The 15,032-nt window shown below is 38.0% G+C and overlaps 2 protein-coding genes across 2 annotated transcripts; both read right to left on the bottom strand.

Annotated features, from left to right (window-relative positions):
* Positions 1–1,768: 1,768 nt before the first annotated feature.
* LOC111564990 (cytochrome P450 2J6-like) lies at positions 1,769–7,731 on the bottom strand. Its single transcript, XM_023264907.3, has 9 exons — positions 7,396–7,731; positions 5,086–5,251; positions 4,843–4,995; positions 3,922–4,082; positions 3,608–3,784; positions 3,367–3,505; positions 2,579–2,766; positions 2,340–2,481; positions 1,769–2,245 (listed from the first exon to the last, which is right to left on the bottom strand). Exons 1-9 carry the CDS (start codon positions 7,585–7,587, stop codon positions 2,070–2,072), a joined length of 1,494 nt encoding a protein of 497 aa, XP_023120675.2. The 5' UTR covers positions 7,588–7,731; the 3' UTR covers positions 1,769–2,069.
* Positions 7,732–9,860: 2,129 nt separating this feature from the next.
* On the bottom strand, positions 9,861–14,169 carry LOC111564983 (cytochrome P450 2J2-like). The gene is made up of 6 exons (XM_055005772.1): positions 13,930–14,169; positions 12,425–12,566; positions 12,109–12,296; positions 11,859–12,000; positions 10,099–10,238; positions 9,861–9,866 (listed from the first exon to the last, which is right to left on the bottom strand). The coding sequence occupies exons 1-6, from the start codon at positions 14,110–14,112 to the stop codon at positions 9,861–9,863; spliced, it is 801 nt and encodes a 266-aa protein (XP_054861747.1). The 5' UTR covers positions 14,113–14,169.
* Between the last annotated feature and the right edge of the window lie 863 nt (positions 14,170–15,032).

Genomic DNA, 15,032 nt, shown 5'->3' on the forward strand with positions numbered 1-15,032 from the left:
TTCCGCACGGATAGAGACAGTGACGTCACCGGGAAATCCCATGGAGGCGGGGTCTGCCGCTATGTCAATCAAAGGTGGTGCAACAATATCACTTTTAGGGAAAGAATATGCACCCCTGACATTGAACTGCTGTCTGTGTCAGTCCGCCCGTTTTATCTCCCAAGAGAATTCCCCCAAATCTTTATCACTGTGGTCTATATTCACCCTAAAGCCAACACCAAAAATGCAGCACAAGTGATCAGACAAGCCACATAGGGACTACAATCACTGTGTCCAGATGCTCCTGTTTTTATTCTTGGGGATTTTAATCAGTGCAAACTGAGATCAACTCTGACTCACTTTTATCAGTATATCACCTGTCCAACCCGTTTTAATAAGACTCTTGATCTCTGCTATGGGTCCATCAAAGATGCTTTTAGATCGTCCACACTGCCTCCCTTAGGATCCTCAGACCACAACACCATTCTGCTGGAGCCTGCCTATAAGACTGTGTTAAAGAGGGAGGCTGCCAAATTTAAGTTTGTTAAGGTGTGGTCTCCAGGTGCTGTCCAGTGCTTGCAGGGATGCCTGGACTGTACTGATTGGTCTGTGTTTTACACATTTACGGCGTCCTGTTCTTAGTCTCACCCAAGACTGTCTGGTTTGTGATTGGCTTGCCTCTCTGACCGTGGGATCGTCCAACCTGCAATACTTCACCTTCAGTTCACAGAGGTGGGAGTCCATATAGAATAACAAATAATATTGTTATGATATAATAGTGAATAAAATGTCTGAGGCCTAATAAACCTCATCATTACCGCATCATCTGATGAATTTTGTTTTTTACCTTTTCCATTGCCTTTCCTTAATTCAAAATTATATTGTAAATGGCTTTCTGAATTTTACAAGAATAATTTTTTAAGTAAAATTCTGACTAAAAGTAGAAATCTGTATCACCACAGCTTACTACCCAGACAAAAAACTGTTTTGTGTTTCCCAGACGAACACAACACGTTCCCATAAACATCAGCAAGCTGTGGACTCAGAGAATTGGCTTGTTGTCAAGCATGTGACTGTGATAAGAGGCATAATTCAGCACAATATGTTTATCATTTTAATGTTGCAGCAGATAAAGGGGATTTAGTTACATGATAAAATGTTTCTGCTGTGGTCTTTGTGAATCTCCCACTGTGGAGCCAATAAATTTATATTTTAATCTATAATATTACACCATAATTTATTTGTTGATTATATTTTCTATCATGAATGTAAATCTGTAAATGAACTAGTAACTCATGTTATTGAATAAACATGGTAGAATAAATGGGACAATATGCGCATCTGAATTGTAGTAGAGCAGAAGTATAAATGAGCAGAAAATGGAAATACTCAAGTAAAGTACAAATAACTCAAAATGGAATTTCAGCACAGTACTCGACTAAATGTACTTAGTAACCACTTTTATCGGCATTTTTTTTAACTATAAATCAAAAATATTCTGTTATGAGCCGTTCTGTTTTCAGTCTCAGATAAACGATGACATTGTGATAACTTCATTTTTGTCTATGAACAAAACATCTATTTATTTTCCAGTCAAACATGCTGAGGTTGTTCAACAGGATGCTCTAGAATCAGTTAAAACACAACATGGAAATGCCTCGATGCTGTCAGCTTCACTGAATAAATGTGAGGCTGTTTAGATTCAGTGCTGAAGACGTTTTTTTAAATAGGCATGGAAGAAATTGTGGTGCATCATTTTTGTGTAAATAATATAAACAGACAACTAAAATAAAACACAACATCGCTTCAATTTATAGAGCTGATTGTTACAAAAATAGTACAGCTTCACTGTTATTTTACAAAAGACATATTTGCAATATCATTGGAAATGTTTTGTTGTCAATAGTGCTAATAAAACAAAAATATTATGTAAAGATGAGTGTGTCATTCACAAAAAAATTGAACAGGTCCTCCTCACAGACATCAATCACATGAGAATGAAAAGTTCAGATTACAACTTTATCTCCTAAAGCATTTTGCTCAGTCTTCCCTGCTAGACGGGATTCATGCATCATGAGATGCTGCATAATTCAGCGGACTTTGGCATGAAGTTTGAAGGGAACAGGTGCACGAGTAACTCCAGTAATGCCTTCAGTTGTCAGCTCATCTCCATCAGGAACAGAAAAAGAGAACTTCTGCAGTAAACCGACCAAAAACAGGAACAGCTCCATCTTGGCGAGGCCTTCTCCAAGACACACACGTTTCCCTGAAGAGTCCACAAAGATATGCAGGTTTAAAATCTTTGGATGAGAGTTTATATTATCTGTTAAGTTGTAAGAGGTGAATGTGGTGGTCTGTACCTGCAGAAAAAGGCAGGAATGCTTCTCTCTTCACAAACTTCCCTTCAGCATCTAGGAAGTGTCCTGGATTGAAGGTGTCTGGAGTCTTCCATTCGTTCTTGTCAAACAGCACAGAGGTCAGGAAGGGCAACAAGAATGTACCCTGAAAAAGTAACCAAAATCCACACAGGACAACACTGAGGTACGCTGCAACACTTGGATAATTACAAACACTTTAAATGACTGTAAAGTAAATGAACCTTTGGTATGAAGTAACCACCCAGTGTTGTATCCTTGGCAGCGATCCTGGGTCCATTGAGTGGAACAATATTTCCCATCCTCTGGATCTCATGGATGACGGCATCAGTGTAGGGCATGTTTGGTCTGTCAGCCATGGAGGGCTGGCGGTTCTGTCCGATCACTCTGTCTATCTCAACCTGGACTTTCTCTGTAGAAGTAAATTAAACAATTTTTGCAATCTGTGCAAACAGTCTCCATCATTTTAAGCCAGAATGTTTTTTTTTCCTACAATATATTTATTGGGTTTTCAGATTTTAACACAATTACATCAATGAAAACACAAACATCATTAATGAAAACAAAAACAGCTCAGCTTACCAATATGTACAATATATACTTCCACATACATACATATACACACATACCCATACACGCAGATGCATAAATAAGAGGCCAAAGGAAAAAGACCACACCCACGTACAAATTGTTATTACTATTAATAAAGTGTTACGGGTCAGACAATTCCTTGTATGGCAATAGATGAAAGTTCTGGTCCAAGACAGTCTAGGTAAGACTGCCAAATTTTATAGAATTGATCCGTTTTGCTGTGTACAGTATTTGTAAGATATTCCAAAGGAAGCAACTCATAAATAACATTAAGCCAGCTCTTAAGACCAGGGGCCTTGTCACTAGTCCTTTATAGTAGCATGCCTTTCATGCAGCAAAAGTAAGAATATTGTATAACCTTCTGTCAGCTGCAGTCGCTATATTCCTATTTGGAATTCTCAAAAACAGAGACATCACCTACCCTGGATCTCAGGATATTTCATGAGGTAAACCAAAGCCCACAGCATAGTAGTGGAGGTTGTTTCTGTTCCAGCCAGCCAGAGATCCACAGAGCACAGAGCCATATTGGTCTCAGTGAAGCCCAGCTCACCCTCCTTGTACTGTTTAGAAATACAGGAAAGGATAATTGGTTTGTGAGTGGTAGCTTGACAGAAATGGACATGTCATACGGTGCAAAATGTGTGAAGCAGTTGTCCACTTACCTTCTTCATCTCAATCAGGAAAGTGTCAATGTAGTCTCGAGGATTGTTGCAGTCCAGGTTCTTCTTGTGCCTGTTTACTTCCTGACCAATGAAGTTTTCAATGAGTTTTGCACTGGGGAAGACTTTATTGTGAGGACCTGGCAGGTACTTCATCACTCCAGGGAAGGAGTCATAGAGCTACTCAGGATAAAACAGATGAGAGAAATTTTAATTAATAATTATAATTTTCCATCTTTTGTAAACCACAACATCTCTCAGTTACTTACAGAGAACTGACTCCCACAGTAATACCAGAGTTATTGTTATTGACTTACCAGACCCCATATGCTTCCCTGCAGGCGAAGGGTCTCAGAGATATACTGAAGCATGATCTGGAAGTTGTGGTTGCTGTAGTCAAACCTTTTCCCCATCACCAGCTGGCAAATAATGTTGGATACAGCGTTGTTGAAAAGGGTTCCTGGGTTGAAAGGTCCACCTTAAGAAGAAGAGACCGCTGCTTGAAGTATTAAAATACATTTTAAATTTTGTCTGCTGGCTGTTTCTGTCACTTGTGCAGGAATATAATTGTACTGGAATCAGTTCAATCACTTTTTTTAGTGCCACTTGGTGGTAGTAGCAGTTTAGCAGCACCAGAAATGAAGTGAGCTAATAGGAACAAGAAGTACTGTTCAGGAAGTTCTTTTCCATATGATGTGATCACAGTCAGAATCACAGAGCATCAATTTTCTTCATCCTGTGCCTTAAAGTCCAGAAAACGACTTCAATTGTAAGTCATCAGCTGTTTACAGTTCTAGTAATGTGTTTCTGTGAGTATTTCATGGGTTGAGGAAATTATGTTTGATGATGTTTAGTTTTTATAAATGGATGCATTAGTGTTTGGTAGTTACAACACAGGTGCATATGTAAATGGTATTAACTGTTGTTTTTTTTTATATTTTATGTTCCTTGACATAGCTTTAAGCATCTGCTCACACGAGTGTATGTCATTAATCTTTTCTCTACTGATGTACTAGATATATTGTATGATATTCTCAAAGATTACTTGTTTTGTATTTTGTGCTTATTGGCAGTTTTACAAGAAAAAAAGCAATGTTTTCCTGATTAAATCCTGTCCAACACAACAAACCATCTGTTCCTTGGAGCATTTGTTAAGCTAGTTGTATAACTAAAAAAATATGTAGTGACTTTTACTGAGAATAGCATGATGATCCTGTGTTGTGCTTATTGTAAATCACCTTTTTCTTTCTCCATCTCCTCCTGCAGGTGTCGGAGCTCCTCACAGATACTCTGTTCTGCGATGTTTTTGCCCATTCCAAAGGTACGTAGGGTTGACAAAGCAAAGCGTCGCTGTTTCTTCCATATTTCGCCATTGCTCTGGAATAGACCACCTAAAGGTACAAGCATGCAGAGGTGAGGAAGAACTCAAGGTAGCTGATTTCTGTCGAGAATGTGACAAGGAACAGAGAGATTTTTTTCACCTGAGGTTCCTGAGTATATCCTATCAGCCATTGCACTGTATGGTCGATCCACAAAGTTCTCAGCCTGTGTCACTACGGCTTCCTTCACCATCTTGTATCCAGACACAAACACTATCTTATCACCACCAAGGCGGACACTGACTACATTCCCATAGGTCTTCGCCAGCTGTGGACAAGAAACAAGTACCAATGAATCACAACCCATGACTACATTAGTCATACAAAAAAAAGCTACCAAAGCCCGAAGAGAAAGGAATAGGTTACCATTTCAAATGGGTTGCCAGGTGTGTTCAGTTGTCAGGATTTACACTGACAGACTTGAACAAAAGTGGACTTGCATTTGTAAAGACCATGTCTTTCAAGGTAGTCTTGACTTTCCAATCACTCCTTTAATTATTAATTTCCTGTGATAAAATCATTGAAAACCCCACATCTTTGTCACAACAACCAATCATGCATTTTGGTTCTTTCATGGTTTCATTATCAATCTTCTAGAAATATGACAAAATCTGCTGAGTGAAAAATATAGGGACAATAATGACAAATATCTGGTTATTTGTTCTTTGGCCATTTTCACATGATCTAGGCACTTTTGGTAGCCATTCACAAGTTTCTGGTTGTATCTTTGTACATTCCTCTTGACAGAATTGTCTCAGTTCAATTAAATTCATTGGCTTTCTGACACAGATTTGTTTCTTCAGCACAGTCCACAGGTTTCTGATGGGGTTTAAGTCAGGACTTTGAGGCCTAAAAGCGTAATTGCAGCCTCTTTTTTCCCTTTTTTTTCTTCAATATTTTTGATGTGTGTTTGGGGTCACTGTCTTATTGGAACCGAACTGTGTTGAAGATCCAACCTTCTGACTGATGATTTTAGGTTTCCTTTTGTAGTGTCTGATGTGTTACTTATCATATGGAATCTGGAATGAGTTCTCCTTAGGGACTCTTGGATCTAGGAGAAAGAGTGACGGGGCCCTCTGTTTGCTATTTTGGTCTTTTAGCTGAAACCATTTGTTGTGACCTCATACTTGACCTTCTTGTCCAAAGCATATAAAATGACCACCAGCCCTTTGTTCGAGGGGAGATTCATATTGGCTGGGGAACTCTCCACAGGCAAACCATGGAGCCTGTTCAGATGCTGTCTTTTTATATAATAAATCATATTATGTTAAGCAACAGTGTCAACGGACGTTTTCTTCAACATTTGCACATCCTTGATGGCTAAGAGAAACTACGACACCTTAAAAGTGTGGAGATAATTCTCTTTCTTCTTTATTCCATTTACTTTGTGTAAAGCAGCCCCAGAGCAGAATACTACCACCTCCATGCTTAACAGTAGGTTTGGTGTTCTTGGGTTTAAATGCCTCACCTTCTTGCCTCCAAACATATTGAAGTGGCTCCAAGTGATTTTTCTGTTCAAGTAAATGATTTGTTTTCTCAGATCTATCCTGAGTTCCTCAGACTTTCCCTTCATAGCATCTGTGGTTGAACCTAATGAGGGTCTCAGAAGGGCACTATTCAACCTGGTTCAGAGCAGTCAGCAGCTGCAGTCAATCATATTCACGCACATGGAGTTAAGAGGCCATAAGACGAAGAAAATTTGATTAAAATAATTTTCTATGTCACCCAAACTGATAATGCAAGTTGCTGTATGTTTATTTTTGACCAGCAGATTTTGTCATATTTCCAGAAGACCTATAGTAAATCTATGAGAGAACCCAAATGTATGATGTTTTTTTTGTGACAAAGATCTATAAATTTCAATGATTCCATCATAGAAAATCAAGAGTAATGCCTTGATATGCACGATTTTTACAAGTGTATGTAAGGTTTCATTCACAACTGTAACTTTAAAATGGGAAAACCAGATGTGTATCGGTGTGTGCATTAAAGCTGCTATCTAGAATCTGAATGCACACTTCTCAAAGTGAATGATACAAGGTTGTTCTTTTTTTGGTGAACTGATTAAAATAACTGCTTTGGCTTGATTTTTTAAAGGACTGTTGTTATTTTACATAATCTTGAAAAATTGTGCTAAATTCTTTTGAGAAACATCCTGAAGTCTTTAACTTTCTTCTGTTCAATTGATCTAATCAGTTGCCTAGATTTATTAGAATATCTCAGGAGAATTCACACTTGATGAAAACATGCACAGCAACAATCAGTGTTAAAAACACAACATGACAAAATGACGTAAAATTTAAAATAAAATAAAACTGAATGATAGATTCATTGACAAATAATATGACTTGACATTTTTGATCTGTAATGTTGAGAAACCCTTTACAATGAAATCTGTATATGAATCATTACCTTGGTAAAATAATTGTGGAGGTGTTTTCCATCCACACTCAAGAAATTCCCCACGATGGGTAGACCCCGTGGTCCTGGAGGATAATTTGGTGGATTCCTGTGTTTAAGGTAGTCTGCTATTAGAATAAACAGAAGAATAAACAGGAATAGTCCCTTCAGGTCAAAACTCAGAAAAAAATTAAAAGGCCACATGGTTAGATAGACAACAGCAGCAGCCAGGAGGATCGTCTGTGCCTTTGAGATTTTCTGTCGTTGCTTGAAAAACTGGTGTTGCAGGTCGTTTAAAAAGCCTGTCCACACCTGATTTAAGCTACTCTGTAAAGGACAGACAGTGGACAAGAAGCTTTAGAGTGTACATGAAGGTGCCTCTGTCAGGTGACTTATTTACCCACATGGTATTCCCCGTTGGCACATATTATGTAACCTAGCAATATCAATACCTAGCACTGGAGCTAGTCATGTGACCTGCTGACAATAAGCAGCATGAACTCTGAAAGTGAGGATAAAAGTTCTTCAAGTGTGAAAAATAAATGTTTGTCTTGTTCAAAGTGATCTCATATTTTAGTTTTTTCTGTAGTAATATAAAGTAATAGGGCAATCAGAATGTAAAACTTTGATGGGATCATAAACAATAGCAAATACTGTACATGGACTATAACTTATGACAGGACAATTCTTAATCTCATAATAATATATCAGCATGAATTGTTTTCCCAATTTCAAGCTAGCTAGCTGTAAATTATAAGGTTAAAATCCTGAAAATGAATGTATATTTGGTAATTATAAGGGCTGATGTTGTGCTAAAACATTTGTCATTTAAAATGGAAAACAAACATGTATGACATTTTTTACAGTATTTTTTTCTTTGACAAGGACGTTTTTAATAAATATATAATAATAATAGTAATGCATCGCAATCACTGTTGGTGCTAAACATTGTTATGTCCCTGTTCAACTGTAATAGTGAAAAAATAAATTTGACTTTGCACTTATTTCACAGATATTGCTAATTTTAAAAAATGTTTTATGTTTTCATTAAAAACAACAGTTTTATCATGTACACAAATGTACACATGTACACTGAAAGGGTTAAAATCTCGAAAATAAATAGTTCTTTCATAGTTCTGATCTGGACTGATGTTGGTTTAAAAATATGTCATTGAAAGTAGAACTTGTTAATATACAACATCGGCTATGATGCAGACATTTTCGTTTGTTTGGATCTCTGTGTGACATTTTGACGCCTCAACTGATGTCTAAATGTTAACATTCAACCGACTCATACTTGCATTATACATAACAATATAGGGACTTAATCTTAGTATTTAAATTAGTAAAGTTACTTTGTAATATCCATAATATTTTAATCTTAACATTTAATTTAGACAGGTAAATTCATATTAGAAATGAAATTGGTTGTGTCACTTTGTATTTTATATGATATCGTAGGGTCTTATTCCGATTTTAAATGTATAATCTGTTGAACTGACATCAGCATGACAAATAAATGGTGAAGTATGTGCCAAAGAATTCATTTTTCATTTGACAAATTAAAAGAGACTAATTTTAAATTTTATTTATTTACTCTTTACTCCAGTGAGAATACACAGGATCTCCCCATGCAGATACAAAACCCTGTGTGGATCTCCTGAACCGCATGACAAACTTTTGATGACAGAGAATACAATAAATAATTATTTATGTTCAATTGCCTCGCTCAGAAGTGTACTTTATTATCGTGGAAGCAAAGTGCAAAAGCAACTAGATTAATTAACAGATCCAAAGTCCACAGAACTGTTTGTGTGTCAGAGTACTATAGTGTCATTCACATAAGAAAATCAAATTTTATCCACATGGGACAAAACTTTTCTTGAACTAATGTGAAGCTCATGTGTGAGATATCAGGAACTAATTGAAAATTGAATGGATAACATATCTTGAAGTCTTGTATCTCAGTTCTGACAAAGAATGAAGTTACTATTAGCTGTTGACATCATGTTATTATATGTTAACATGTTGAAATGCTCATATCTTGTATTATACAAATCACTTCTTGGGTGCAGGTTGGATCATCCTGTTATTGATTCATGGAAAATGGCCTTTCTCACAGTTGAGTAATGGTAGATAGTAGAGGTGAATGTTAAACCATGTCTGTCTGTCCGTCCGTCCGTCCATCTGTATGTCTATCTTAAACCCCGTGACCTTATATCACATAGAATACAGGATATGAATTAATTACTTTACAAACAATTTATTTGTCTTGTCATGGAAGAGAAATGCACCACTGACTATTAAAAGATGCAAAGTCCACAGAACTGTTTGTGTGTCAGAGTGCTATAGTGTCGTAAACACGGTTTTAGCCACATAAGCCCGAAACTCTTTGGTGAATAAATGTGAAGCTCATGTATGAGATATCACAAGCTTATCAACAACTAAATGGTGAATACATCTTGAGTTCTTGTGGCTCAAAACTGGCATTAAACAGGAAAACATTTATTTTTCAGGCACTGCTGATTTTGAGACTTTCAGATATTTTGCCTCCAAAACCTTTTTTCAGCCTAGTGGAAAGAAACTCTCTAAATACACTTAGGTGTTCATCTTACTGCACTTTAATCAATTTAGACCATATTTATTCAGATAAAATTTCATTTGAATATAAACATAAAATATCAAATATCAAAAATAATTGTTACTCAGACTTACTTCATGAGTGAAGCCCATCACACCCTCCAGACTGGGCATTTCTCCGGGAACAGCAGAGAAGGTGAAGTGTTGGAGGAGAGACGTAAAGAAAAGGAATAACTCCATTCTGGCCAGATGTTCCCTGACACACACACGTTTACCTGAAGGGAAACATCACAAAGATTTTTCTTGCTGTTATTGTAGCTGACAGAACAACCTGTTTTACAGTTTTTCTCAGTCGCTTTGGTACATTTCTTGAGTCATCCTCGACACTTGCAAAACAGGAAGTGCTTTTGTCAGAACAACTTGTACAAATAGCAAAACACCATGGATTACCTGCAAAAGCCAGTCTCTTGCTCAGAATCCTTAGTTCATCTCTCAGAAGTAAATATCTGTGTCAATGAACATGTCAGTGGCATCAGAATGACCAGTCATGGTGTCATTGTGTGGATCAGACAGTCAGATTACTCAGTCATGTTGTCATTAGAACAATGTTCTCTGGAGGGATGTTCTGATGTAAACTATGGCTAAAGTTTTGATGACAGTTATTGTAAATTGTAAGTTACACCTTAGTTTATGTGGGAGATTGATTTCAAAAGACTGGACAAGATTCACATTTATGCTTTTACTGTTTGTATTGTAATTTGTTGACAGACCACGTTATTGTGATACAGAAAGGAAAACAGCGATGCATAGCACAAAGAAAAAGCAAAAAAAACTAAAGCAGAAATGTGAACATAGGACAGTCTCCTTAGGGAAAACTATACGTGCAGTGCTGTAGGAATTACATTACAGTCTTCCTACACCTCCTGATGTTCCTGTCTGTTGGGCCACTAATTCTCATCCCCAGCATGAAATATCTTCTCTTGCGTCTTTGAGCGATTTCAGAAAACTCTAACCCTTCACACATTTCTCTTCGTAGAGAAAGTGTTACAGGAAGGGGTCAGAGAACCCAAGCGCAAGCACACAGAAACTGGCAGGGAGTGAATGAAAGCACAGGGCTTAAATAGCAGGAGGTGAAGTAGAGAACAGGTGAAAAGAGTGAACTAATTACTGCAGCTGATGTGCATTACAGCAATCAGCAAGATGCAGGCAGGTGAGTGAAACAAGGGAGACAGACAGACGCACAGACCAACAGATGCAAACAGAGGGAGCCAGAGGGACAAGACAAGGACAGAGAGACAACAGGGAGAGAGATGACAAACAGAGAGAAATACAAAGGAGACAGATGACAAGGACAGGAGGAAGAAGGGAGAAGAAAGAAAAGAGGAAGAAAGAGAAAGAAGGGCAGGAGTTAGAGCAGGATCATAACAGAAAGTCAAGATTCACCTGGGAGCAATTTACCAATTCAGGACGGATTTAGAAAAAAAGTCTAATGGAAATGTATAGAAATATCCTTGACATATTATGACAACTTGTTCAACCATTTTGCATGTAAAGACTGATGCAATGAACTAATGCCTAAATGTTGTGGAGGTTGAGACTATTCAACAGAGCCCCATTATAATACATTTAGATCAACAGGACAGAAGCAGTTAATAATGTAGGAAACAGCAGAGAATTGTACAGAATCATTTGCATGGATGAATCAAAGCATTTGCAGCTTGCTCAAAGAAATGAGAAACTGCTTTTTTGATGTGCACAAGTGACACAATGATGTGAAGAAGTTTTGAGAGTAGTTGTGAGAATTTCAATTCTGATCTGAGAAATGTACCAAAGCAACTGAGAAAAACTGTAAATGTTTCTCTCTGCATGTGAACCCCGATCACTGTAAAACAGACCTGCTGAAAATGGTAGGAAGGCATCCCTTCTAAGGAACTGGCCCTTTGAATCCAAGAAATGCTCGGGATTGAATACATCTGGAATTGCCCACTCATTCTTATCAAACAGCACAGATGCAAGGCTCGTACTAATAGCCGTGACCTGGAAAAGGACTGATCAGATGTTTTTGATTATAGCTGTGTGTGATTATTTTACAGAATTTACAGCTTGACATTTGTCCCTGAGTGAGTCTGGTTAATAGTCCTTTACCTTGGGAATGAAGTATCCTCCCAGCGTACTGTCTTTACTGGCCATTTTTGGGAATCCCATGGGAACTACGTTTCCCAACCGCTGGCTCTCATGGATGACAGCATCAGTGTAGGGCAGGTTGTGTCTGTCGGCCAGTGTGGGTTGACGAGACTGTCCAATCACTCTGTCCATCTCCGCCTGGACTTTCTCTGAGAGGGGAACCAGAATAACAACCATAACTGGCAGCTCAGTGGACATCAACGTTGAACTCACCAAAAAAAATCAGTAATCTTAATTGAAATGCTCCAGTGCTTAATGCGATTGATCAAATACTTACCCTGTATCTCTGGGTAGTTCATCATGTGTACGAGGGCCCAACGTAAAGTTGTGGCAGCCGTTTCTGTTCCAGCCTCGATCAGGTCGAGGGTGCAAACTGCCAGCGTTTCCAAGTTGAAGCCAGCCTGGGGATCCTGTTTATTCTAATGTGTCAACAAAAAATACTTCATGACATTTTTCGTCTGTGCTAATTTATATTATTAAACAAAGCCGGAAAATGTAAGTTTACTTTAATCATTTACTGTATAGTGTACATGCTTTCAGATACATTTAACTGCATGCTTTCCTTGTAAAATATTACAAAAGCATTGTTGCAACATGGCTCTTCGAAACCACAAGTACTGATAACTTGTGGTGTATTTTTATGGTGACTTTGCGAATCTTTTATCTTTTGTACTTTTATCTATTTTTTATATCTTCTCATATGTATTTCATTGGCACTGGGCTTTGTCCAGTTGTTGGTGTTCTGGTGCCAAGATTGTGCATTTGTGCAGATAGGCATGTTTTTGTTGCAAATGAGGTCTGTTGTTGTCAAATATACAAATGTACCCAGACTGATGGAACTTTTTTAAGGTGAGCTATCTTATATCTGAATGGTGCCCTCATTAAAGGAGAGAAATTTCAAAATATGAATGTGGTTATGCAACAGCCTGCCTCATTTTAGAACTCTCACCCATGACCGACTCCTTCATAAAGAAACAATGATCGTCACTCCCTTATCGCTGCCGTGCTGAGTTTGGAGTTTTATTGTGAGGGTGGAGTAAGTGTGAGTGTAGCTGCCAAAGTATTGCACTATTAAGATAAACCCTTCAGCACGTATTAAATAAATGTAGTAAGAAGAAGGAGCTGGACATCGTCTTAAATATCAATTACAGCTTGCAATCATGCTCTCCTGCACTCATTTAACTGCTCACCAATGCCTTTGAAGATAACGTGGAAGAGAGGGACACCCTCCACCTTCTTTATCTCTACTCCCTGTAACCTCGCCCTTCCACTTGGGTCCCTCTCGTTCAACTGTCCAGCAAAACTGTCGAGTTGGTTGACAAGAGCCTCTTTGACCATTTTGTATCCTGAAATAAACACCATCCTCTCACTGCCTTTCCTCAAGCTGAACACAGGGCCGTACTCTTGAGCCAGCTGCATGTAAAAGCAAATACCTTTCAAAAGAGGAAATATTTTGCAAAGTCTTATGATAAATACATTTTTTTTTGTCTCAAGTGCTTTGAAGAGTAAGACATAAACGTGTTGTTAAATAGAAGTATTTCTGAAGTAGTTAAATCCCCATTGAAGCTGCTCCTACAGACAGTCAGTCTTGGCTGTTTTTACAGATAATGCAGTTTGTTTCGTCTTGTCATTTGTATGTTTAACTTTGAATTGCAGTCTTCCTGTATTGTGCATTTCCTGCTATCTCCTGTCCACTGTGTTGTAAACATTAAATATACCTTCACATTCTCTTTGAAGAACACATACATGCACATACTGTAAAGCTGTAACTGTTCACTTCACCTTCTCTGCTGTTTTAAAGTCAAGTCCAGTGAAGATATTTCCCAGAAAAGGCACAGCCCAGGGTCCAGGAGGAAAGTTGTGAGGCTTCCAGTTTTTCATCACATCAGTCAAAAGCAGCAATGCAAAACCAAAAAGCAGCCGACTAGTGAAGTTCATTGAATCAAAAATAGCCTGAAAGATCATGATTAAAATATTTCAGATACCCCCCTGAGGAGCCACAGTTCAATCCTACATGCAGGTGGTGTGTCCCATAGCAACTGGTTGAGCAGTTCAGGGGATGAGGTAATGAGACCCCAACAATGTTATGCAACGCTGGAGGCCTCTTGGGGCCCCTGAAGTGGAAAAACAACACTGAAAAAATGAACTCTTCCTGCTGCTCAGTGTAAACACATGAACAGGACACACTGAGGTCTTTAAGATAAATATTTCAATCATGAAATGCTATTTGACAAACAACTTTTCAGTGAATAAACAATGAAGTGTTGAGATCCCTCCCTAGAATGTTCCACCATCACCTATGCCTGGACTCACCTCCGACCTGGCAGTTTTACAGCTATGAGGCATGCGAGTTTGGGGTCATTAACGGGTCATTAGTCATGTGACAATGTGAAAACACACATCTGGGTCTTCAGTCAGTAACTGCAGAAGCCTCTTAGGTGGTCTTCAGCAACCAAAATAAAAGTGTAGCTCCTTTTAATTTAAGCTTCTAGGATTACCATGGCCTGAAGGAGTGAGAATCTGCAGAGACGTATCAATCATCAAATATAGTTTTGTACATAGACAGACGTTTAGGAAGATGTATTAATAGTTATATATTTTTCCACATTACCCAGATTAACAGATAAATGTAATGGTTTTGGGTTTTGACCTCACAAAAATCAACTTGCATTCAGTGAACTTTCAACTTTAAATCTGGTTCAGACAGAAGCCTCCACTGAATTAATGGCCAGTTACCAAGTCAAAGCATTCATAGAACACTGAAGTATACCTATTTGAAGTTAGTCGAGACCTTCAAAATAAGAGCATGTGTATGTGTTCATGTGTCTCATTTTTAATCACATAAAATATATAAATACATATATATATATATACACACACACAAA

This window comes from Amphiprion ocellaris, chromosome 2 (genome assembly GCF_022539595.1).
Source record: "Amphiprion ocellaris isolate individual 3 ecotype Okinawa chromosome 2, ASM2253959v1, whole genome shotgun sequence".
Classification (NCBI taxonomy): domain Eukaryota; kingdom Metazoa; phylum Chordata; class Actinopteri; family Pomacentridae; genus Amphiprion; species Amphiprion ocellaris.